Genomic DNA, 26,993 nt, shown 5'->3' on the forward strand with positions numbered 1-26,993 from the left:
TTTAGTAACTCACTATTTACATCAAGTCGGTAAAGTTTTAATTAATGAAATGTGTAGATTCGCAAATTGTGATCTTCTCTAGAATCAATAATACTTAGGCCTGGAAAGATGGCGCTTTAATCGATGGAGTTGTACGTAAGTGCAATTAACTGTATAACTATACTGTGAAGTTTAATTGATATATTACAAATTCACTTTACTTATTTTTAGGCTATTCTACAGCAACTGTTTATTTTTATAATTCTTATTAGTGCTTAAACCAAAAGAGAAATAAGAACGTATTTTAACTTCCAAGTATTAAGGTGAGTTTACATATTCACTGATGCAGAGGAGTGGAGTGTATAATCTGTGTTCAGTAATGCCATCTGATGGCAATGTTAACACTAATAATAAAGTTTAAAAGCAGTATATTATTATTTTGCGAAATTTAACTGCGGTTATCAAATTATATTTCGAATCACTGTTACATTAATACTGTGTTTTATTCATATACATGAATCATCAGATGTTTGATATGTTGACCACAGAAGCGCTATATATTACTTCAGTATTATATAACTCATCATCGTTCATTGGCAAGCACAAAAGTTACACAATAGGCTATCTGTGTATAAAAGACCCGTTCTTAACATGATAAGCCTTTAGACTTAACACCGAATTACAAGAGGTATAACAAATTGAACCAACTGTTAGCAGATCAAACTTTTACTTTCAGTATTTAAATATCCACCAACTTGAAGTGTTGATTTAATTTTGTAATTATCAAAACTTCTCATCTAAAGCACGAAGTTGACAATTGTATTTTAAAACCACTTTGATACAATTCACAAAGTGATTTTCCAAACGATAAAAACCCATGGTGTAATACCAGAAGGTTAATATGTATGTATGCATTCACAGCTGTAACCTTCCATTTTTATAGAAGTTACAAAATGAATGTAATGATTAATGATTTAAAGTTAGGGACTTTAAATTGATCAATTGATTATGTAGTTATCACATTAGAAATAAATGTTGAATATACATACTATAATATGTAATCAATCACAAAATTATTCTGTTTAACTAGTGAATAGTTTATAGTGTTACTATGGTAACCTCATATTAAGAAAATATGACAAGTTTTTAATCAGACAATTACTAATGTTCTGAAATACTCTTTATAAAGTTTTCTACATGCACATTACTGGGATGTACATATTTACCAGGCCTGACATGGCCAGGTGGTTGAGGCACTCAACTCATAATCTGATGGTCACAGGTTTGAATCCCTCATACACCAAACATGTTAGCCCTATCAGCCATTATAATGTGATGGTCAATCCCACTATTCATTAGTAAAAGAGTAGCAGTGATGACTAGGTGGCTCCCCTCTAGTCTTACACTGCTAAATTAGGGACGGCTAGTGCAGATAGCCCTCGTGTAGCTTTGTGCAAAATTAAGAAAAATAAACACATAAACCATTCGTCAGTTTGTGTCCATATCAGTTGTATAATACATAGAGATACTGTCTTCCTTTACACATTCAGCTGTATACATAACTTTTGTCATTGTTTTTAATTTATAAATTACTCCATACTAGTGTAGATCTTAGTTTATTAGTGTAATTTTAATGCACACTTCAAAATACTTAAATATTACAGTTTTTATACTCAAGTCTTAAATGATAAAAACTGTATAATCCAAGCACTTTCAAAAGCATTTGGGTAATAAGGTTTTTTTCATTTTTTTGTGATTTTTATGTGTATACAGATATTTATATGATATGCTCTTTATAAAGTGCCCTTTAAGTTTAATAACATTTTTGAAAAGTTTCATCAGCCCTTGAATGATGAAGTGACTTTGTCGTAATTGTTAGATTGTCACTATCATATCTGTAATAAGAGTAGAAACAAAAACCCATTATTTACATAACAAAGGGAAATACAAGCAGTATTTAACTTGTCGTGTATAGATAATAGGCTTACAAGATGTTAAAAAATTCAATCTTTGACATCTTCTGGAGAGAGCATTACACATACATACTTAGAACTTAAGGACAACAAGGGACACATTGGTCTACCTAATTCATTGCATGTAGTGTATTAAACTTTTAACACACTCAACGCCAGACCTTAACATTCAAATATTTATCAACTTTTCCATTAATCTCCCTCAGGTTAATTATGTCTATCACATCTGAAGACAAGCTAGTCTGAAGGTGGACCATCCTGTTAGAAACATAAAGTTTTCTCAGTTGAAGATGCCTCCATTCCTGTTAATATTTGTATCTGTGTATCCTAGCCTTGTCATTTTCACTTTTAAATACTGTAAAGATGATGCATCGACCCTATCAATTCCCTTGTCAGTTTTGAACATCCTAATCAGATCCCCTCTAATGTTTTTCAAGAGAAAACAAATATTAATCTATTCCCATATGACAACTTTTGCATTCCTAGCATCATTCTGATAACCCTCCTCTGAACACAGTATTTTAAATGTGACTAACCAATGACCAATACAATGAATATATAACCTCTTTACACTTGTATTCATTATTTCTATAGATACAACTTAAAATCCCATTCGTCCTACTACTAGTAGCAACAAACTGATTGGATGGTTTTAGAGACTGATTGATTCTTACACCAAGATTCCTTTTATTTATGAGACTGTTAAGGTTATTTTCATACAAATTATAGCTATATTTCAAATTATGATAACCTGTATGTATAACCTTGTATTTATTTTTATTAAAAACCACTTTCGATTTATCCATCCAACTCTCAAATAACCAAAACATTCGATACCACCCTCTTCACAGCCATGAACTTTAGTATTGTCAGCATATTTATATAATTTATTGACCATGTCTTCATCTTTGTCATTAATGTAAATCAAAAAAAGCAAAACTCCCAAGACTAAGCCCTGAGGTACCCCACTTGTTGCATGAATCCAGTTTGACTAAACTTCATTTGTAACAAACCTCTGTTTTCTTCCATCCAACCACTCTTCTATCCAGTGTTTGTCTTTTACAGATGTCATGTTCTGTTGATACATCTTAACTATTGTACATTTTAATTTGTTAAATTAGACCCAAATTCTTTTGTTACATCTTAACTATTGTACATTTTAATTTGTTAGATTAGACCCATGTTCTATTGATATATCTTAACTATTGTACATTTTAGTTTGTTAAATTAGACCCAAGTTCTTTTGTTACATGTTAACTCTTGTACATTTTAATTTGTTAAATTAGACCCAAGTTTTGTTGATACAACTTAACTATTGTACATTTTACTTTGTTAAATTAGACCCAAGTTCTGTTGATACAACTTAACTATCGTACATTTACTTTGTTAAATTAGACCCAAGTTCTGTTGATACAACTTAACTACTGTACATTTTAATTTGTTAAATTAGACCCAAGTTCTTTTGTTACATGTTAACTCTTGTACATTTTAATTTGTTAAATTAGACCCATGTTCTATTGATACATCTTAACTATTGTACATTTTAATTTGTTAAATTAGACCCAAGTTCTTTTGTTACATGTTAACTCTTGTACATTTTAATTTGTTAAATTAGACCCAAGTTTTGTTGACACAACTTAACTACTGTACATTTTAATTTGTTAAATTAGACAATGTGGCATCCAAAATGCCACAAACTTCTTACTGCTATTAGTACTTTTTTATTTTGCTAGAGGTTTTAGTTTGTTGAACACATGTTGCTTTATTGTTAAAATTTTTTTAAAATTTATTAAACCATTTTGTTAGTTTAAAGAAAAAAATATTCATTTACAAATTTTAGTGAATGTCATTTCAGCTATTACATTGGTTGTATACTAAGCTATCTATGAAAATAGAGACATACAATGTAGAATTCAACTGCTTTTAAGTTGTATTTTTTAACTTGGTTAATGTTTATCAAATATCTTTGTTATGGAAATCAGTAATCACTTGGAGGATAGAGTAAAGTACTTGATTTATGCATCAGATCAAGTAGGTTCCTACTGAAAAAAAATCTCAATTTCTCAAAGAAAAAAGTTTTAGATTTGGAGAATAAATTTATTTTTTCTATTAAATGTTACACTAACACTTGATTGTAAGTAATTTTGAAGAAAGGGGATATAATTTTTCTCCATTTAGTAAAATTAATTTTCTGGTTATTAAGTAATTATAAATTGTTGATGTGTTTTAACATGCATTCATCAGCTGTTAATAAAACTTTAACCATGAATATTTCTCATGTTTTTAACATAATTGCATAATAGTTAGAAACTATTAAAATGTGTTTCAGCAAGTCTAAACAGAGCAGGGTGATTATTGGTATTTGCCAATGGATTAATCAATGGTTTTACTAATCAATTATGTGGCTTTAGTAGAAAGTACTGCCATCCAGTAGCCTTTTCTCTAGTCAGCATTTCAAAATCAGTGACAGAAAACATTAATAGCCTTGCTGTACATAAAAACAGTTTATAATAGCAATATTATTATTGTTTAGGTAATTAAAAGTAATTGGATATAGTGATAATTGTAAACTCTGATTTTCACTATTTATAACTGATTTAATCATAATTGCACTTACACAGTTAATAAAATAATGGAAAATAGTAATGATCAAAAACACTGATTTTGTCTGATTGATTATTTTAATTTAATCAGCATAATCAGAACTTCAATTAATCAACTGTTGGGATGGCTAGAAATGTTATCTTTGATTAGTTGGCTAGATTCCTGACAATTTAAAAACTATAATTGTGATTAAACAATTATTTAATGTGGCACCAACTGAGGTAGTCCCATTTTTGTACCAACTTCATGATGTGGAAAACAGTTTGTCCAGCAGTGAAACCATCTGGAAAATACTTTGTCTAACAATGCTATCTTCTAGAGAATGCTTTACCCATCTTTAACATTACCATAAAAAAATGAAAGATCTTAGTCTGCTTTGACGTCAAAGAATGGAGGCTCCAACACAAATATCACTTTGGAAAAATGGATGCTTAAATTACAATACGGTACTTAACTATTGCCTTTATGTTCTGCCATCCATATGCAATTTGTTTTTACACAAGCTTTCCTCCTCTTCTCTTAGAATATGCATTTTATGGAAATATATTCTCCTCTAATAGGAGTGTGACATATGTAATGCATGTGACTTCCTCTATATGCCTCTCCTGAATTATCAATTCTAGTTTAACAGCTCTTGTGCTCAGATACGTTTCTTTGTTTCATGTTCAGCTTTACTACACTGAAAAAGGTTTTTCATTTAAAATAATGTTACCACTTTGGGGGTTCCACCTGTAACTAGTGCTATGTCCCATGCCTCGGGTGTGGACAACCTAGCATATTTATTAACCTTTACTCTCAGGGACATTGAACATTACTTAAGTCAACTTCTAGCTCCAGAACCTGACCCACTTCTCAAACATACTGAAATTGTTTAGGTTCATAAGGACTTTGATTGCCTACTTGCATATCCTAAGTTTGCCGTGCCTTCCATGCCCCTTCTGAGGATTCAGTAGGCCTTTTACAGTCTTTTTTTGAATTTAGTTTTCAAGTAGGTGATGTTTTATATTTTTATTTCTTATTACATGACCTAACTTCACATCCCAATTTGGTCCCCCTTTTTCCTAGATATACAGGTACATACTAACTAACTTGCCTTACAATTAAGTGAAGGGATTAGCATATAGGGGAAGTCACATACATCACATGAGTTTGTCATACTTCTGTTGGTGAAGAAGTGACATATGATGATTTGCATGGCAGACATGTTGAAATTCATTCCATCCCAGTAGGGGGGAGCAGAAGATTTGTGGCATGCATAAAGAAAAAGTTAGCATATAGAGAGCAGCACTGGATGAGAATAGCTAATCTAATGAAATGAGGTAAGTGTTTAACAGAAATACATTTTCACTAGAGGAGAATTATAACATTAATTCTAAAAATTAACAAATTGTGGGCTAGTGTAAGAGGTGAGTAATTAATTAATATTAATGATTACTTATTATCACCAATTACATTAATCTATGACACACAACAAAATTTAATTTAAATTACAATTTTCACAAGAGTAATAAGTTAATTAAAATTATTTTTTTCTGACTGTCAGGTTTGTTGTATGAGCTAGATTCTTTATAGTGACTTGTTGGTGATAAAATTGAACAATAAACAAGCAGTACACAATCCAATTGTTTTAAAGTAATGTATTTAAACAAGGCAAATGTATATACAAATGTTCATTACACTATTGGTTATCACAGTTGTATTTAGAGCTGTATATAATTGTATTTTTTGTTCAAAGTCTGCATAAGATTGTTAAATTACTTTACAACACAATTCACAAGAGAAATTACTCTTCTCTACTTTGTTATTACTAAATAATCTGGGATAATTTCTCTTTAAAATTGCCAATATACAGTCTATATGGCTAAATTCACAAACACTCAGTTTATATTTATATATCTAATTATATATTTTGAACACATAATTATATATATTCAATCAAAATAATGATAAAACCTTAAAGTTGTAATAGCATGATGTATTATATACAATTGCCAATTCACAACAGTTGAACTTCACAACGTATGATTTTAAAAGTTACGTAAATAAACCTGCAATAAACCATTACATCCAAGTATAATAAAATTATTACTTATACTATACTTAAACTATGTAAATGATAACACTTGCATTAAATTTAAACTAAAACAGTTGTGTATATCTAACACTGATGACCAATGTTTTCAGATACTTCAACTATTTGTTAATTGAATAAATTGAATCATGATTTTTCATTTTTATTTTTGATTAATATGAGTTTAACTGAATTAAATACTACCATGACTCACAAAGAAAACAAATCAGAATCAGAGTTTTTGATTATTACTATTTTTGATTATTCTAGCTATTTAAGTAATTGAAATAGTTCTGTGTTTGTTGGTTGTATTATTCCAACTATTTAAGTAATTGAAATAGTTCTGTTGTGTTTGTTGGTTGCATTATTCCAACTATTTACGTAATTGAAATAGTTATATTGTGTTTTTTAGTTGTTAAACCATATAAAGTATTTGTGTTCATTAGATTTTTTACCCACAGGAAACCAAACATTTCCACCATTCAGATGGTATTTTAGCTATAGGAAATGAAAACATTTGGCCAATAATATAGATCAAATAGTTGCTTTCATTTGTTTGTTTTTTTACCCAAAGGAAACAAAAAATGTCCACCATTCAGTTGGTTCATATGTTTTTGTTCACTAGGTTTTTTACTCACAGGAAATTAAAAATATCCATGATTTGGATGAATCAACTGTTAGTATCTACTTGTTTTCTTACCAATAGGAAACAGAAAATGTCCACCATTGAAATGGATCCACTATTTGTGAAAGCTCTAAGATTATTACATTCAAAAGCCAAAGATTCTGCAGATCAACTGAAGCAATTACTAGATGATGCTCTTTTACAGAAGCCATTATCCGTTACTACTTCAAAAGATAGCAAGCAGCCATTTAGACAGGTGAGTTTACAGCAAGCAGCCATTTGACAGGTGAGTTTACAGCAAGCAGCCGTTTAGACAGGCGAGTTTACAGCAAGCAGCCATTTAGACAGCAGAGTTTACAGCAAACAGCCATTTAGATAGGCGAGTTTACAGCAAGCAGCCATTTAGATAGGCGAGTTTACAGCAAGCAGCCATTTAGACAGGTGAGTTTTACAGCAAGCAGCAGTTTAGACAGGCGATTTTCAGCAAGCAGTCATGTAGACAGACGAATTTACAGCAGGCAGCCATGTAGACAGACGAATTTACAGCAGGCAGCCATGTAGACAGATGAGTTTACAGCAAGCAGTCATTTATACAAGTGAGTTTATCCTTTTTTTAAACATCAATACTCTTAATTTTAACATTGTAATAAGTAAGTTTCATATATTTACAAGAATCATTCTCACACTGCAAGCTTTAATCACACAAGACTTCCACTGATGTTTTAGGTTTTCAAGTATTACAAAACATAAAAACAAACAAAAGTAATGAGTTTTATGTTTATTTTCCAAACATTCTCTCTAGTTTTGAAATGCTACACATTTTGCAGTTATATTTTCTGATAATCCAAATGAATACCATCAGACCTGATCATAACTATTTGTGATTTATCAACAGATGAAGTCAGATTTATATGTTACTTCACTTATCTTCTTGTGAGAGCTGTTATGTAAACTACACAAGAAATAGTTTATTTAACCTAGAATTGTTAGGTACTTAGTGTTATTAAGTACAATGAAGTTATATAATTATAATTTGTCTGTATTTAGCATTCAATTTGCTAGTTGATGTTATCAACTCAACTTTTGTGATTATTTTATGACTAATTTATTTAAAAAAAATAGCAGTTTATTAATTTTTGAAAGTGTGTGTGTGTGTGTTTCCTTATAGCAAAGCCACATTGGGCTGTCTGCAGAGCCCACCGAGAGGAATTGAACCCCTGATTTTAGCATTGTAAATCGGTAGACTTACAGCTGTACTAACAGGGGCAATTTTTGAAAGAAAAAATTCTTAGAAATCTAGCTAGAAAAATTCAGATGCACCATTTTACTGATTCACAACTCTTATCACTAGTCTTGTAATCCATACAATTGGCCACTTTATGTGGCTCTCCAGCAACATAGCAGTGTGTCTGCTGACTTAACAAAGTTAGAAACTGGGGATTGATACCCATGATGGACAGAGCAGGGACAGCCCATTGTGTAGTTTTATGCTTAACTTCAAGGAAACAGTTAAAATGTCATCATCCTACTGTTACATGTTGTTGTTAGTTACAAATTATTGTTTTTACAGTTACAGTTATATTATATATTTAAAAACGGCTGGTATGGGTAGAGAAAGCACTAATATAGGATCAAAGAAGTGAACCTGATGATGATCGAAGAAGGTTGAAATGTTGTTCGCTTTTCTATTAGTACTTTTCTACCCATACCAGTCGTTTTTAAATATATAATTTTCTCTACAAATGGGTTTTCTCGTCATCACGGATCATGAGTTACAAGTATAGCTATTGTTGTTATGATCTATTGTGTTAACATGCTACTGATTATATATTCAGCTGGTCATAACATCAATTTAGTTATCATAACTGGCCAATAAGAGTCCATATTCTATAAAAAAGAATTATGTCTGATGAAGAAATATGGAATGTTAGTCTTTCCAGAGATAATTGGTGTAATTATGAGTGGAATTCCCACCAGAATCAAAGACAGCTGACCACACATTCTGTTAGATTACAGATGTCTTCTTTGTGTTCTTAAAAATTTGATAGAAAAACTATTGAATTAGAACTGTAAAGACTTAAACAAAGATGTATATAAAACATATTTGAATAATAACATACCTATTGTTATTTTATTTCAAACTGAAGTTACAACTGATATTTATTGTATCCAGGAAGAGAATAAACTACACAATAACTATTAATTAACTGTATTTCAGGTGATACTTATGTGTTTAAGTAATGTAAATAATATAATTATAGTATTTATTTTGAAGGAAAAAAAGACAACAATGGATCTAAAATTCGAAATGAACACAAAATTGTTATTCTTTTATTAAACCATCCATCAGTTATTTTCATATATACAACCTTTAGCTCTTCATTACTTGTTTATATTGTGTGCTAGGCTTAGCTATTAACTTTTTCCCCAAAACCTGTGGCTATAAATGAAAAATGTCCAGGACGAGCAGTGTATGTGGATATAATTTGTTTTATGAATTATATCCTTACTGATATCAATATATATGGATATAATTTGTTTGTTGAATTATATCCCAACTGATATAATTGTATATGAATATATTTTTGTGAATTATATCCTTACTGAAGTTACCAGTTACCAGTTACAGCATATGGCACACACTTATGGCACTAGTATAATCTACCTATGATACCTGGCTTTTTACTGCAATAAGAGAAATCACATAATATACACAGTCATGGAATTTATCCAACCAGTTAGAACAGAATAAGTATAAAACAAGTGGTCATCTGAGGAGAGAAGTCACTGAAGTCTTAGTTTGTTTAACAATTTCCTCACTGTTAGGACATTGTGGACCACATGTTCTATTGTATAATGTAACAAGAGGAGAATCATTTGGTCCTTCAAGGATGTTGTCATGTGTTATTTCGTTGCAAAATTAAAAATTCCAGCCCATCATTTGTTTTTTTGGGAAATCATCAAATCTCCATTTTAAACATTTGTAAAGAGCTGGTCTTTGTTCTTGCCAATAGCAGCTCATTCGATAAGTTAATGATCTTGTTTGTGATAAACAACATAACTGAAGCCTGTCCTGTCTTTGAACTTGTCACTCTTCTGGAGAGTTTTGTAAACTTCAATATCATCTCCTCTTATGTTTCTTTTCTCAAGAGAAAATAAGTTAAAAGATTTTATCCTTATAAAATAACTGTTCACTGCAGAGGCTTGTCGTTTTGAGTCTGGCAAGCTAAATGCTGGGACAACCAATTGCAGAAGTTTAGTAGTCTTCAGTACTCAGAATGCCCCATCATAACTGATTAAAATGCACATATTATAGTGATAGTAATAATCTCAAACTCTTGTGAAGCATAAAAGTTTAGTGCTTTCTAAGTTTTGCTACCAAACCTGACCAGCAGTTTGTTGGTGTTAATTTTGAGCCAAAATTCTTGTGTTCAGTCACACTGTTGAGTTAGTTCTCATCCATACCAATGTATGATCCAAACTGTGATAACCCTATAGAGTTAGTTCTCATCCATACCAATGTATGATCCAAACTGTGATAACCCTATAGAGTTAGTTCTCATCCATACCAGTGTATGGTCCAAACAGTGATAACCCTGTTGAGTTAGTTCTCATCCATAATAATGTATGATCCACACTGTGATAACCTTGTTGAGTTAGTTCTCATCCATAATAATGTATGATCCACACTGTATTTAACTCTGTTGAGTTAACTCTCATACATACCAGTGTAGGATCCAAACTGTGATAACCCTGTTGAGTTAGTTCTCATCCATACTAATGTACAATCCAAACTGTAATAACCCCGTTGAGTTAATTCTTATCCATAATAAAGTATGATCCAAACTGTATTTATCCCTGTTGAGTTAACTCTCATCCATACCAGTGTAGGATCCAAACTGTGATAACCCTGTTGAGTTAGTTCTCATCCATAATAAAGTATGATCCAAACTGTAATAACCCTGTTGATTTAATTCTTATCCATAATAAAGTATGATTCAAACTGTGATAACCCTGTTGAGTTAGTTTTCATCCATACTAATGTACAATCCAAACTGTAATAACCCTGTTGAGTTAATTCTTATTCATAATAAAGTATGATCCAAACTGTATTTATCCCTGTTGAGTTAACTCTCATCCATACCAATGTATGATCAAAACTGTGATAAGCCAAATGTATTAGCTTATACTTACTGTAATTACTGGTTATTTGCCAAATGTTGTTCAACATACCAATTAATTCGATTCAGTAGAGCTAGAAGTATCCTAGAGGTATCAACAGACTTCACAAATACACAAGTTATCATTAATGTAAATAAAGAAAGTGCTTTACATAAATCTTAGGGTCATTAAACAGGAAAAAAAAAACATTGAAAAACTAAAACAGGAATTCCTATCCAAACACAAAAATTAACTCTCAATAGAGACAAATGTGTGGAAGTCAGCAAACCATACAACACTATGCTGAAGAAATTTATAGCCAAGATTGTTACCAAGGTCACACTATGTTACTAGCAGAGAATGTGCAACCTAGTTCTCTTCTAAGATTGTGTTACATAACCAGTTAGGAAGACCTATCTAAATAGAACTGTCTGAAAGAAACATACTAACAACCTATGTGTAAAAGTTCCACTGTTCCAGACCCAAAGAACTCCTTAGTATAGAAATTAAACTGTTGTAAAAATAAAGTAAGAGATGTTTCCATGACAACCTAACTCCCTTATTTCTACATACTCTTGATTAGCTTATCCTGATATTTTCTTTCAGGAAGAAAATTTGAAAGCTCCTGTTGGGAGGAAAATATCTCCTAAACATGCGACTGAGACGGCTAGCCAGAAGGTTCCCGTTACGGAAGAATCTAGGAGAAGGGAGGGTGAGAAGAGAACATTTGAGAAGGTTGGTTTCTTCAGTTTGGAAGTGTAAAAAATACGTGATGAAAACTATAAAATATTTCAGAGACTGAATGATGAAGTGTGAATCTTATGTGTGGCTTGAAGTTATATGAGTGATGAACTAGTACATTGTACCACATCACCAGTAGGTTTTACTGGTTTGCATCATTAAGTGGTATTATATTAGTTTTTATTTAATTTTTAAAATAAATTTTGATTTGTTATTCTTTAACATATATATATATATATATATTAGAACATGTGAATGTAATTTCTTGGTATTGTCATGTTTCTCACTGATAGCCAAGACTAGAGATCCAGGACTTTACTTTGGAGAACAAAAGAGCTCGAGTGGAGTCCCCTCACTCAGCAACACCTAGTCCACAGTCTGTGAAAACTGAAGAGTCAGGAAGCAGAAAGACGGATGAGTCAGACAGCAGTGAAGGAAACACAGATGCTGATGACTTCGCTTTAGAAATGGGACTTGCTTGTGTTGTTTGCAAGTAGGAACAAATTTTAGCTGTACAGTTGGCCTTGAAGAGCTATGAATGTAGCATCACAGAGTTTTATTAACTTTGTTTTTTTATGATATTTTCTAATATTGGGTTTCTTTTAATATGTGAATGAGTTTAAAAGTGGTATAAAACAGAAGAAAAACTCATTAGAAAACATGCTGCCAAACACAGATTAGTTGCTTTAGAAAGCTGTATTAACCACCCAGTGCTGCCAAAATTGATATGTTAAATTTTTAGGTGTACTAACTGTCCAGCTCTGCCAACATTGATTGATATGTTAAAGCTTTAACTTACTAGCCATCTAATGCTGCCAACAATGAATGATATTGTAAAGCTTTAGATGTAGCAGTTGTATAACTCTGTCAACATTGATTGATATGTTAAAGTTGTAAGTATTTTAGTCACCTGACGTTAATGATTCCTGTAACATTTATCATACTACAGTGCTGCCAACATTGAATAATATTGTAAAGCTTTAGATGTAATAGCTGTCCAGTGTTGCCAACATTGAATAATATTGTAAAGCTTTAGATGTAATAGCTGTCCAGTGTTGCCAACATTGAATAATATTGTAAAGCTTTAGATGTAATAGCTGTCCAGTGTTGCCAACATTGAATGATATTGTAAAGCTTTAGATGTAATAGCTGTCCAGTGCTGCCAACATTGAATGATATTGTAAAGCTTTAGATGTAACAGCTGTTCAGTGCTGCCAACATTGAATGATATTGTAAAGCTTTAGATGTAACAGCTGTTCAGTGCTGCCAACATTGAATGATATTGTAAAGCTTTAGATGTAACAGCTGTCCAGTGCTGCCAACATTGAATGATATTGTAAAACTTTAGATGTAACATCTGTTTGGTGCTGCCAACATTTAATGATATTGTAAAGCTTTAGATGTAGCAGTTGTCCAGCTCTGCCAACATTGATTGATATGATAAAGTTATAAGTACTTTAGTCACTTGACATTAATGGTTCCTGTGATAGCTTATCATACTACACTTGTATTTGCTACCTATATGGTGACTAATTATAGGATCTTATAAACAAATCTGTAACAGAACTGGAATAATCTGAGGTGAATGTTACTTCTTTGAATGAGTCTCATTTGTCTGATGCCATAATTCAAGCTACAGGTGCAGGCAACCTGTCAGAAGATTTATCGACCTTTATACTCAAGGAGATTGAGAATTATATAGGACAACCTGTTGGCCCTCTTCCTTCTGTGCCTGGCCAGGCTGGTGAAGATTTTGATCATTTGTTTTCTTCCTCTATTTAGTTTTCCCTGCCCTCCAAGTATTTTGTCTCATAGTTAAATGATGACTTTGGTATGCCTTGTTCTCTGTGGGCTTTGAATTAATCTGCCCTCTCTTATCATAGGGCAAACTGTCTATATCTGAATCAACAATTGTTGGGTTTAGTTTTGCCTATCTGGGGACAGGACTGTATTTCCTCATTCATTTTACCAGTGCCTAATATTCATGTCTTTGTCTTGCCCAGAAGACTTTAAGCAGCACTTCTCCTTGATCCATGTCCTGTCTGAGGCTCTTGAGAAGAACCCTGAGGGGTTTTCTGAGGATGTCCTTTCCTTCAATTCCATGTTGGCCTGCCTGTCATCTTTGGCTCTGGCCCTGCAAATGAGATTTAGTTGTTGTTGGGACCTTTTGGGTTGTGATGCTATATCATAACAGCCCTGGCTTCTTATATACTGGACCCTCAAATGGCTCCATTTTTGAGATGTTTCATGTGTGACACAATTCCATAATCGTTGGAGTCTCTATCTTGTGGCAACCTCTTCCTCTGGGGATCTTTCTTCCTTTATCTCTACCAGTTTGATTCATCATTTAATCCAGTTGGCTTATTCTCCTTTCTTCCCTTCCCAACATACTTTGTTCTGTGTTACCTTCCATCAAAACTCTCACCTAACCTTTTCCCTTGCTTCTCATGTTTCTCAGCCTTTGGAGGACATTCTGCAATGAGACATGTGTACCAACCCCCTGATATTCATTTTCCATTACTTTCATCACAACCAAGTTTTTGCTTCTTTGGTATATCACTTATCATCTGCAGCTGTACTTCAGACTCTAGTGTGGCTATGACACTAAGGCTTTCTTTTCTTTCAGGAGCCCTTTTTCCAATTTCTTTTCTTGGGTCCAAGTCTGTGGTAAGTATTGCCTGACAAGGTATTATTTACATGTACAAGTCTGCTCTGTACATCATTTTGATATGCACACTCTTTCCATGGCTCCACATGCTTACCTTCAAGATAGAGCATTTCATGAATTGCTGGATAGTCAATAGCTTTGTATTGTTTGCTTAAGAAATAGGCCCATCCCATACCTTACCACCCATGGATGGAATGGATAAAGCAGAAGGGAATAGCTGCACATCCCTGCCATGCTTCAGTTAAATAAATTGGTATGGTCTGCTTTTCAAACTGGGGTTTCATGATCACCCATTTCATTGTCTCAGATGTAGCCATTCCTCTAGAGTCTTGACTCTTCAATTCCTGTGGTATATGAGCATCCTTACCACTACCAATTCCAAGCTAGTGAGGTTGGTTGACCATGGAGGCATCCTGCTAGTTGGGTTACACATTGATGGCTATAACCATTCAGTTTTCAGTATGGTGGTAGTGTTTTGCAGGTGTAGAAGGCATATCATCCTCTGGATTAAATTACTCATACAACTGGGTGAAACATCTCAATGCAGTTCACCCCTTCAATTGAGTGCCCTCATCTTGCTTCCACATGGATGTTAGTACCCTGCAGGATGGCTTTAGATATCGAGTGAACCAATCAACTCAAGTCCACACACATTCATAGGTTTGTGGTTGTCCATCTTTTTTCCTTTCATGCAGTGGATCACACAGAGTATACTTGGGATATTCGTGTTATGAGAACTCCCTCTTTCTCTCTTGAGGGGGAATGTTATTGACCTTCAGATGTTTTAGACCAGTCTCACGGTCACAGGAATTGACTGCATGCAAGAGCCTCGGATACCACATGACACATTCTTGGATTTTTGATTCAATGCCACTTCTGTGTTTTCCTCACATCCAATGTTTTAGAGCTTGAGGTGAAGCTGGTATCATCCTTGTCCTACTTTCATGTGGATGTTGGAACCTGTCAAGGAGGTTTTGGATGTACATGCCTATTGTGTACAGTTCTCTGTGCTCTAGCCATTCTACACCATGGGACACATCCTCAATTACCCACTTCTGTGGGATTGAGTTTCCAAATTTATCCAGTTAGGATCACTTTCCTGACTTATCCTCCTCTTTTCAGATGTGATCCCTTTCTGCCATGTTTGTTTCTAGCTACTCATGGCATGGAGATTCTTGGTTCAGAAGTAGTGTGGTGCTCCTTCTCCAGTCATCTGATCTGTTCCTCTCTCACACCATTCCATCCTCTTTTTCAATGTTGGATTTTAGCTAATCTTATGAGAGGAAGTACTGTATCAGAAGTGATAATTTTGATAAGCTGGAAATATATTCCTGATTGGTACTTCCTTCCCCTGATTTCCAATCCTCCTCCCCACAATCGTTGAAAGTGGTGGTTTGGTACTGTTTCATAGAGGCAGTCATGTGCATCGCCTGATGGTGGTGCTCTTCTGTTGGTGGCAAGATGATTTACATAAAAGACATATTGGAATCTTTGTTTGCCTAAAGAAGGTAGCACAGAATGGGAAAAGCTAATCTTGTGAGATACATTTTTACTATAGGAAAATTATAACTTTAGGAAAAAGCTAATCTTGTGAGATACATTTTTAGTACAGGAAAATTATAACTTTAGGAAAAAGTAAATGAAAATTATTGATTATATTATGACGTTTTTTAACTCTTATAATTGTTTTGTGTTTTTTGTTTTCATTAATTCTTTTCAGTTCTTTTTATTTCGTAGGTTTGTCCAGGTCCAGCTACTACTGTTTTTTAATTGTTTCAATTATCTAAATAATTGAAATATTCCCATTATGGTGCTGTCTTGTTTAGAAGAAAGGTACACAATGCTATGCCCACTAACTTTTATCACTGTAAATTGTTTTTTAGCTATCTCATGAGAATACTAATTTTTGTTTTGTTTCTCATGTGAGAGTAATTAATTAACAAATTCCTCTAATTGCCCAGGTCAAGATATGATTAATTCATGTGAAAATGGTACACCAAGTAGCAAGAATGTTTAAACAGTATCAAGGTTTCTAATATGACAACAAAGAATGGGGGTTGAATCACTTCTAGTGTTTATTATTTATTCTGAGAATTTACTTATTTGGTGTCCTCCAGTGGGTCTTGGGAATTGTACTAAAGTCTTGGGTTTGATTAACATTGTGGACAAGATTGCAGAAAGACAATTTATAACTTTGCACTAAAATTTTGATTTATTAAAATAAAATTCTTAAAGATATTACTAAACAACCATTTTCTTCATCTCTAGTATTCTTTCAAGAATTAGAATTAAATAATTTTGACAAGTATAGTGTTGTAGCACTTCCCTAGATATTCAGTAAGGTGATGTTTTACAGATAACATTTGTATTGTTACATTTGGCTATATGTGTGTACTTAAGATAAAAATTATCGTGTCACCTATATTAATACTATGTGTGACTTTTGTAATATTTAGCCATGTAGCACCTATATTGATACCATTGGTTATTTTTACTGTATTTAGCCATGTAGCACCTATGTTAATACAAGTTTGTTTTATAGACAGATAGATGTGTCACCAGGGAACCAGTTGGTTGAATGTCAGGAATGTCACAGTTTATATCATCAGGTAAGACTGTAGACATTCTTTTACTGTGTTACATAGCTCTTCTTTCCATCATGAAATTGATTCATTTTTGCTGCACTACAACAGGCCAAATTGCACTTTGTTTCAACTGTAAATATGTAATAACAAACCTCAGACTTTAAAAGCACATACACATTGAGGATTCATCATGGAAGTAAAGTGTGGTATAGGAGATTGTAGTTAAATAATGTGTATTTTTCCTTAATACTGTGACTAAAAATTACTTAGGTGAGTTCATGTTGTACGCTTTGTATTTTAAGATGGCAGTGACATGTTTTAGTATAATACATGTCATAACATCTTACACAAATACTCAAAGGTAATTAAGTTTCTTAGAAGAAAAAAAATCATAATTACATATTTTTCGTGTACATTATTTATTATCTACTTCACTCTCTGAAAATCATTAGAGTTGAATACATGTTGCTATTGTTTTCAAAAATATTACAACGTTTAGTAGATGGAGAGTTCATATAACTGATCTATAAACTGATTTGTAGTTTGCAAGTAACACTGTACTCCAAAAGTGTAGATATATGAAAACCTTATATTTTTATTTCTGGGTGGAAACCTTTTCTCTGTGGATGTAGCTATTCTATATAAAAAATATCCTGTTCAAAGTATAGTAAATTACTTTCATTATAATATTGGATCTAGTTGTTCAATCCTGAATAATTATTGATAAAGTGACCGAGTTTTATTACATTATTGTTAGTAAAAGTTGATATTACTAAATCATTATTGGTAAAGTGACCAAGTCTTATGACATTATTGTTTGTAAAAGTTGATATTACTAAATCATTATTGGTAAAGTGACCAAGTCTTATGACATTATTGTTTGTAAAAGTTGATATTACTAAATCATTATTGGTAAAGCAACCAAGTCTTATGACATTATTGTTAGTAAAAGTTGATATAACTAAATCATTATTGGTAAAGCGACCAAGTTTTATGACATTACTGTTTGTAAAAGTTGATATTACTAAATCATTATTGGCAAAGTGACCAAGTCTTATGACATTATTGTTTGTAAAAGTTGATGTTATATTATTTATTTTCATAACACTTTCACAGTTTTTCAGAGATGTAATGTCTTTCTATTATTTTTAAAGTTTGAAGTGCACTTTATGGCCCAATCTTTATGCACAGACACATTTTACAAATATATCATACGCACAACCAAGTAAAACATTTTCCTTTGCTTATGAGAGTACTTTTGCAGAACTGTCAAATGCCTTATAGATTTTCTATTTGATGGTTTTCCTTAGAATTTATTTAGTATAAAGTAAAACCTTCAAGTTAAAGAAGGTTATAATAATTTGTTTATGGAAGCCCATTATAAATGTGATTTATTTCACTTATGTTTATTTTCTGATTCTCTTTACTTGTTTTATCAGGAGTGTCATCGGCCATCTGTTACAGACTTTGACATGAATGATCCTCGTCGTGTCTGGTATTGTACTCGGTGTACCAAGACCATGAAGAAAATGGTATGATACTTGAGATTTACCATGAGTTCTGGTAACTTAGGACCAAGTTTATTATTTTGATTATTTTAGGAAGTTGGTTTGAGGAAGCCAAAACACTGAGGTGATAAATATTCAAAACAGTTTTGTGTGAAGTTGATTGTCAGGCATAAACATCTGTTAGTAATGTGACTTATGTTGCTTTGAAACAGTTAAAGAAAAATGTTAAATGAGACTGTAAATTATAACAATAAGATATATATATAAACCTTTGTTTCAAAATATGTTTTATTCATTTATTTTATCTTTCAGTGCAATTCTAGATCATGAAACTTTAAGTTTTGTGAAAGTAACGTGTAAACTATTCAGAGTGATTGTTTGTCTGAGATATTCTGTTTCTATACTACTTCACGTATGAAAGTACACATTTGTAAAACGTTTTTCATGGCTAACATTCCAGTAATAGAGATTTAATTTTCATGTTTTATATTTATTTCTAGTATTAAGTTATGAATATCACATAATTGTGTACAAATTTGTTTAGAAAATATGCTGTAAAAAAAATTCTGAAAAAATATGTGACTAGATTATGCTGTTAGGGTTTGGTTTTAATACTGAAAAACCAAGTGAAATGTTGCATGTATTTAATAAATGTTATTTGTTTCTGAAAGGTTTAAACACTTGTTTTAAAGTACTGTGTGAAAGTGTTCAGACAAAGACAAAAAGTCTCAGACTACATTAAAAGAATCTTTGAAGGTGAATCAGAGGTGAAACATCACAATTTCATTAATCTTCATATTTAGTACAACAGAAACTTGGTTGAAGTACTTGTGTTCAGCTAACAGTTAATACTTTATGTCCCCCTTTTGTTTTAATAACTGTAGACAGTCTTGTTGCAACATATTTAATCAAAGTGATCTTTGGTGTTTTACTCCAAATATCTCTAATACACTTTATAAAGTTTCTTTGGAAGTAACTTTTGATTTGTGCAGTTTTTGAGCTATCAAATCACAGATCTTCTCAATTGGGTTGAGATCAGGGCTCTGTGTAGATCATTACATCATTTGAATGGCTCCAGCAACTTCCTTCTTAGCTAAGCAATTTCTGTATAGGTTAAATGAGTATTTGAGGTAATTATCTTCTTGGTAGTAGAATCCTTTATCAATAATATATAAACCACTGGGTTTTCCATAACAGATCAGTATCTGATGGTACTTTCACTGGTCCATTGTTCCATCTATTTTGTAAATATCTCCTGTTGTCTCAGCAGAATAACACCCACAAAACTTCACACTTCATCTCCCATTCTTTATGGCAGGTACTCTACATTGAGGTAAGTATCTTTGACCTTTCTTCAGCTGGACATACAACCTGTGCCTTGAATCACATATTTCAAACTTGGACTCATCAGTTTATAACACTTTTTTCAAATTGTCAACAGTTCCAACTTTTTCATTTTCATCAAATTTCAATTTCTTGACAATATTTGGAGATCGATGTAAAGGTTTTTAACTGCTATACAATTAAATATTCATTCTCTCTGAGTCTTCTTGATACTGTAGATCTGGACACTTTTCTGTCATTTGGTACATGATTGTTTATCTCATGCTTGAGATCAGTGGCAGTTTTCCTTCTGTCCTGCAAACTGCATAAACAAAGATACTTGTCATCAGTATCATTGAATTTAGATTTTCTGCCTTTTCCTTTCTTATTTCCATGTTTGCCTATCATGGCCTTATGATCCAGAGTATACTTGACATCATTTTGGAAGCATCAAATCTGCAGCAACTTAATAGTGTATCCAACCAGCATCACCTAAATCTTTTACTCAAACTCTTTGCTCTTCTGACAATTCTCTATGCCTTTTGGGCTGTAGCATGACAGCAAAACATATTGTTAAACGTTGTTTTTCTCAAGGTTTATTTGTGGGGTGTTAATAACACTATGTTACAAAATTTTTACTTTTTTTTTGTTCCTGGGCATAAAGTGTTATTTCCCAATTGCTTATGCCTAAAGTAAATGGAAAAGACCTATTCTTCTCTTCAAACTTTGCTTTTGTTACTTGGGAATGTATAACAAAAACATGATGGAGCGTATAACAAAAACATGATGTAAGACTATATTTGGGGACTGATATGTGAAAGTGATTTACATTACAGTCGCAAATCTCGAAAAACTACTCACTCTAAACATTTTTGTATAATTTTACTATAAATACATGTTAGTCTTGATTCGTATGTTGTTTTATTCAGACCTTATGTAAATGAAAATGTGCAAATTTGTTCATTTTTACATAGAAAATAGGTTAATTTCTAAATTTCATTATGCAGGTCACAAAAGCAAAGTTTGAAGGAGATAATGGCCATTTTCTCTACTATTACAACATAAGCAATTAAGAAATAACACATACTATCCAGGAACAAATTTTGTGCTACATTGTGTAATTGATTTCTTCTAGCATATACAAGTACCTTATGCTTCTCTTCTGTATGTATAGTTAAGACACTACATGGGGTACCATGATAGTTATTTCAGACCTAAATTCGATCTGTATGCTCATTCAAGCATGATCCTTATGCCATGCCCTTTGTACAAATATATGGGAATTATAAAGTATGATAAGTATTCTCACCCTGACTCATTTACCTGTCAACATGGATTATAGGAGTGTTACCATAGTGTTGAAATTTTCATTCTGTAATGACATGGAAGAATTAGCTTATATAATGGAAAGAATTATGAAATATTCTCTTGTCCTAACAATTTTGCACTGTACGGCACCACGTACTTGTAGGGTTGGATATGTCATGTGAAGAATCAGTTCAATTTACCATGTACCTGTAGGGTTGGATATGTCATGTAAAGAATCAGTTCAATTTACCATGTACCTGTAGGGTTGGATATGTCATGTAAAGAATCAGTTCAATTTACCATGTGCCTGTAGAGTTGGATACAAAATATAAAGAATCAGTTCAAAGTACCACGTACCTGTAGGGTTGGATATTTCATGTAAAGAATCAGTTCAATTTACCATGTACCTGTAGAGTTGGATACAAAATATAAAGAATCAGTTCAAAGTACCACGTACCTGTAGGGTTGGATATTTCATGTAAAGAATCAGTTCAATTTACCATGTACCTGTAGAGTTGGATACAAAATATAAAGAATCAGTTCAAAGTACCACGTACCTGTAGGGTTGGATATTTCATGTAAAGAATCAGTTCAATTTACCATGTACCTGTAGAGTTGGATACAAAATATAAAGAATCAGTTCAAAGTACCACGTACCTGTATGGTTGGATATGTCATGTAAAGAATCAGTTCAATGTACCACGTACCTGTAGGGTTGAATATGTCATGTAAAGAATCAGTTCTACATACCACGTACCTGTATATATTTTACTGCTATTCTATACATAAGTAGTGATATTTGTATGTATTTTACTCATGTTCTATACAATAGTAGTGATATTTGTATATGTTCTACTATACAACAATAGTGACATTTGTATGTATTTTACTATTGTTCTATACCACAGTAATGATATTTGTATATATTTTAGTGTTGTTCTATACTGCAGTAGTGTAATTGTATGTCTTTTACTATTCTTCTATACAACAATAGTGATATTTGTATGTATTTTACTGTTGTTCTATATAACAGTAGTGATATTCTTTGATAGATTGTTTAGGATGGACAGCAACTGCCTGTTGTGGAGACACAAGTGTTGAGGACAATGTTTCAAAAGTATTCTGCCTTTCGTCTTCAAGTCAATGTGTGTGTGTAGGTGCTGACAGTCTTTTATAGTGTCCTGGACACACAATAAACTGGAAGAAAACTAGAATCATTGACACAGACAAATTCTGGAAGACAAGAAAAATCAAAGAATCATTTTTTTATTAACACTATTAAACCTTCACTTAACAGAGATTCCAGATTAGAGATAAGTAACCTGTGGCTGCCATTGGTTGAATCTACAGGAAATCTCTCCTCCAATCAGAAACAGTGATAATCCAGCCTATCACAACACACTCTCCACAGTCCACCAGGACATTATAAAAGACCATCAGCACCTACACACACATTGACTTGAAGACAAAAGGCCTGAAGATTTTCAAAACATCATCCTCTACACTTGTGTCTCCACAACAGGCAGTTGCCATCCATTCTACAAAGTTTCATCAGTAGTGATATTTGTATTTTATTATTTTTCTATACAGCAATAATGATATTTGTATGTATTTTACTATTGTTCTATACAACAGTAGTGATATTTGTATTTTACTGTTGTTCTATTCAACAACAGTGACATTTGTATTTTATTATTGTTCTGTACAGCAATAATGATATTTGTATGTATTTTACTATTCTTCTTTACAACAATAGTGATATTTGTATGAATTTTACTATTCTACTATACAACAATAGTGATGTTTGTATGTGTATTACTATTGTTCTATACAACTGTAGTGATATGTATATATATTACTATTGTTCTATACAACTGTAGTGATATTTGTATGCATTTTACTATTGTTCTGTACAACAGTAGTGATATGTATGTATATTACTATTGTTCTGTACAACTGTAGTGATATTTGTATGCATTTTACTATTGTTCTGTACAACAGTAGTGATATTTGTATGTATTTTACGATTGTTCTATACAACTAAAGTGATATTTATAGATATTTTACTATTGTTCTATACAACTATAGTGACATTTGTATGTATTTTACGATTGTTCTATACAACTATAGTGACATTTGTATGTATTTTACGATTGTTCTATACAACTATAGTGATATTTATGTGTATTTTACTGTTGTTCTATACAGCAATAGTGATATTTGTATGTATTTTACTAATTTTCTATACAACAATCATGATATTTGTATTTTACTATTGTTCTATACAGCAGTAATGATATTTATATATAGCTTACTATTGTATTGTACAACAGTAGTGATATTTCTATGTATTTTACACGTGTTCTTTACAAGAATAGTGATATCTGTATGTATTCTACTATTATTCTATACAACAGTAGTGATATTTGTATGAATTTTACTATTCTTCTGTACAACAATAGTGTATGTATTTTACTATTATTCTGTACAACTATAGTGATATTTGTATGTATTTTACTATTGTTCTATATAACAGTAGAGATATTTATGTATTTTATTCATGTTCTTAACAAGAATAGTGATATATTTATATATTTTACTATTGTTCTCTACAACAGTAGTGATATCTGTATGTATTTTACTGTTGTTCTATACAGCAATAGTAATATTTGTATGTATTTTTTATTTTTCTATACAACAATAATGATTTCTGTGTGTATTTTTATTGTTCTATATAAAATAGTGATATTTGTATGTATTTTATTATGGTTCCATACAACAATAGCAATATTTGTATTTTACTATTGTTCTTTACAGCAGTATTGATATTTGTATATATTTTACTGTTGTACTATGCAACAGTAGTGATATTTGTATGTATTTTACTGTTGTTCTGTACAACAGTAAGTGATATTTGTATGTATTTTGTCTTTATTGTATACAACAGTAGTGATATTTGTATGTATTGTACTGTTCACTATGTGTTAGAATCTGTTATTATTTTCTCAGACCATCAAATCTAAGAAGTCCAATAAGCCTGTAATCACAGGAACCAGTAAAGATGCTACACCCAGTTTTAAAAATAAAGGCGATACACTCGGGACTACAACACTGCAACCATTTAAACGTTCTGAGATTAAGGTACGTTCAAGAGAAAGTGCTTGTAAATCTTGTATGTTAAGTATTCTGAGTTTTTACAGATAAATGTTAAATATTGTCCACTGTAAATCACAAATGCTGTAATTTCTTTTACCACATTTTTGTATGTCTGTCTGTCTTGGTTTTAGTTGAATTATCTGGTATTTGTTTAAAGGAAAAGACACTACCATGTTTTCTTCAGTAAACCATTAATAACTGTACTTCACAGTACATGATTGTAATATACACTTCACTATTTAGCAATTAATTTTTTGGTTATAACTGTATTCTGTAATACAGGAGGGTTGAGTTTCCTTCAGAACTCAGAAGGGTTTAGTTACCTCCCAAACATATTAGTGTGTGGTCGTAGAATTATGATCAATAATACAGACATCTGGTGTGGTTCTATTGTTATGATCATGTAATACAGACATCTGGTGTGGTTCTATAGTTATGATCATGTAATACAGACATCTGGTGTGGTTCTATTGTTATGATCATGTAATACAGACATCTGGTGTGGTTCTAGAGTTATGATAAATGATACAGACATCTGTTGTGGTTTTAGAGTTATGATCGGCTATTCAGACATCTGGTATGGTTTTAGAGTTATGATCATGTGCTACAGACATCTGGGGGGATTCCAGAGTTATGATCAATGATTCACACATCTCTTGTGGTTCTAGAGTTTTGTTCAGTGATACAGACATCTGGTGTGGTTTTAGTGTTATGATCAGCAATACAGACATTTGGTGTGGTTTTAGAGTTATGATCAACGATACAGACATCTTGTGTGACTTTAGAGTTGTGATCATGTGCTACAAACATCCTGGGTTATTCTAGAGTTATGATCACATAACAGATGTTATCAATCTGAAGAGATATTTTACTCTGAATTTTGAAGTAACTTATCTTTAGAAACTGCAACAACAAATGTATAACATGTATTTTTGTGTCTACAGGCCAGATATTCATAAAACTGGATATTTAAGTCAACTAGTATTTAAGCATGTCTTTATGAACACCACCTTTAGTAGCAGTATTGTGTCAAATGAGTGTCCTAATTTTTGTTACACTTTGTTTCATTTATAACAAATTTTTGCTTGAAATGTTACAACCTAGTTCTTGTTTCTTGTTTTTAGGTACCTTTGACTCAGACCAGTGTTACAACTGTAACCACTAACAAACCTGTAGGTTTGGCTGGATTAGCTGCAAACCTTAATGCTCGACCAGCAGTTAGCTCTTCACCTTCTTCTAGCTTTCCTTCTAAACTTATTTTCTCAACTAACAGAACCCCTGGACCTTCCACCCCAGTGGTGACCAAACCATCTTTTACCAGCATTGCACCCAGTTCGAAGGGTTTGGTTTCGTGTGGTGCTCAGACTAAAGTGACTCCCACCAGTAGCTCAGTCTCCGTGGGTTCTCAGGCAACTACTCTGGCAGGATCTAAGATTTCTGTAAATTCAAGTTCTATAGGAGTAACTGTTTCAGGAGGAAATAAAACTGGGGGTGGTTTATTAAATGCAGTGAGCTCTTCCTTAGTAACTAGAAACTCCAATCCAGCCACCAGTAGTAATGGAAGTAATTCCTCAAACATAGGAGGAGCCAAACCAGTTAGTTCTAGTTCACTGATGTCTGCTGATAAGAGACTGCAAATTATGAAAAAGAAAGCTGCAGCAAAAATGCAAGAAAAAAGAAGATTGTCCACTAAATAGATAGCTGCTTTCTCATCTTCAGAATCTGTTTATGTGTACTTCAATGTTTAGTTAGAGCCCCTGTGATTCTTTTAAGAACCAGTTGTTTCTTACAATGTCTAAAATATTCATACTGTGTAAAATATACCTCAAAATAAAATTACCATCTAGTACACTTTAGAAACTTAGTCTGTCATATTCCTGATTTTTAAGTTACATTTCATTTGAATGTACTTATTAAAAGCTTCTAACACTCTCTTATGATCATTAGATCAAAGTGTGAAGGTTCAGAGGATAGCATAGCACAAGGCTAACTATAATATGAATTAAATGATCACTAGATCAAAGTGCAAAGGTTTAGAGGATAGCACAAGGCTAATTATAAAATGAATTATATGATCACTAGATCAAAGTGCAAAGGATTACAGAATAACACAAGGCTAACTATAATATGAATTATATGATCACTAGATCAAAGTGTTGAGGTTTAGAGGATAGCACAAGGCTTACTATAATATGAATTATATGATCACTAGATCAAAGTGTGAATATTTAGAGTATAGCACAAGACTAACTGTAAAATGAATTATATGATTACTAAATCAAAATGTGAAG

General features: G+C 32.3%; 1 protein-coding gene across 5 annotated transcripts; it reads left to right on the top strand.

Annotated features, from left to right (window-relative positions):
• On the top strand, positions 1–26,562 carry IntS12 (integrator complex subunit 12). Of its 5 annotated transcripts, none has more exons than XM_076487601.1 (8): positions 1–135; positions 7,334–7,508; positions 12,020–12,148; positions 12,448–12,647; positions 17,365–17,431; positions 18,847–18,939; positions 24,556–24,687; positions 25,827–26,562. In XM_076487601.1, the coding sequence occupies exons 2-8, from the start codon at positions 7,344–7,346 to the stop codon at positions 26,397–26,399; spliced, it is 1,359 nt and encodes a 452-aa protein (XP_076343716.1). In that variant the 5' UTR covers positions 1–135; positions 7,334–7,343; the 3' UTR covers positions 26,400–26,562. The 5 variants fall into 5 exon arrangements, with proteins under 5 accessions (XP_076343716.1, XP_076343717.1, XP_076343715.1 ...); XM_076487602.1 differs by having other exon boundaries at positions 119–302; XM_076487600.1 differs by lacking the exon at positions 1–135 and adding an exon at positions 631–882.
• The last annotated feature ends 431 nt before the right edge of the window (positions 26,563–26,993 follow it).

The sequence above is a fragment of the Tachypleus tridentatus genome, chromosome 2, assembly GCF_004210375.1.
Source record: "Tachypleus tridentatus isolate NWPU-2018 chromosome 2, ASM421037v1, whole genome shotgun sequence".
In the NCBI taxonomy this organism is placed as follows: Eukaryota; Metazoa; Arthropoda; class Merostomata; order Xiphosura; family Limulidae; genus Tachypleus; species Tachypleus tridentatus.

Bases quoted from the DNA above. Each gene is read 5' to 3' on its own strand.
- IntS12 (XM_076487598.1), top strand. The intron at 7,509-12,019 runs GTGAGTTTACAG...ATTTTCTTTCAG, and splicing joins GCAAGCAGCCATTTAGACAG to GAAGAAAATTTGAAAGCTCC. The intron at 12,149-12,447 runs GTTGGTTTCTTC...TCTCACTGATAG, and splicing joins AGAAGAGAACATTTGAGAAG to CCAAGACTAGAGATCCAGGA.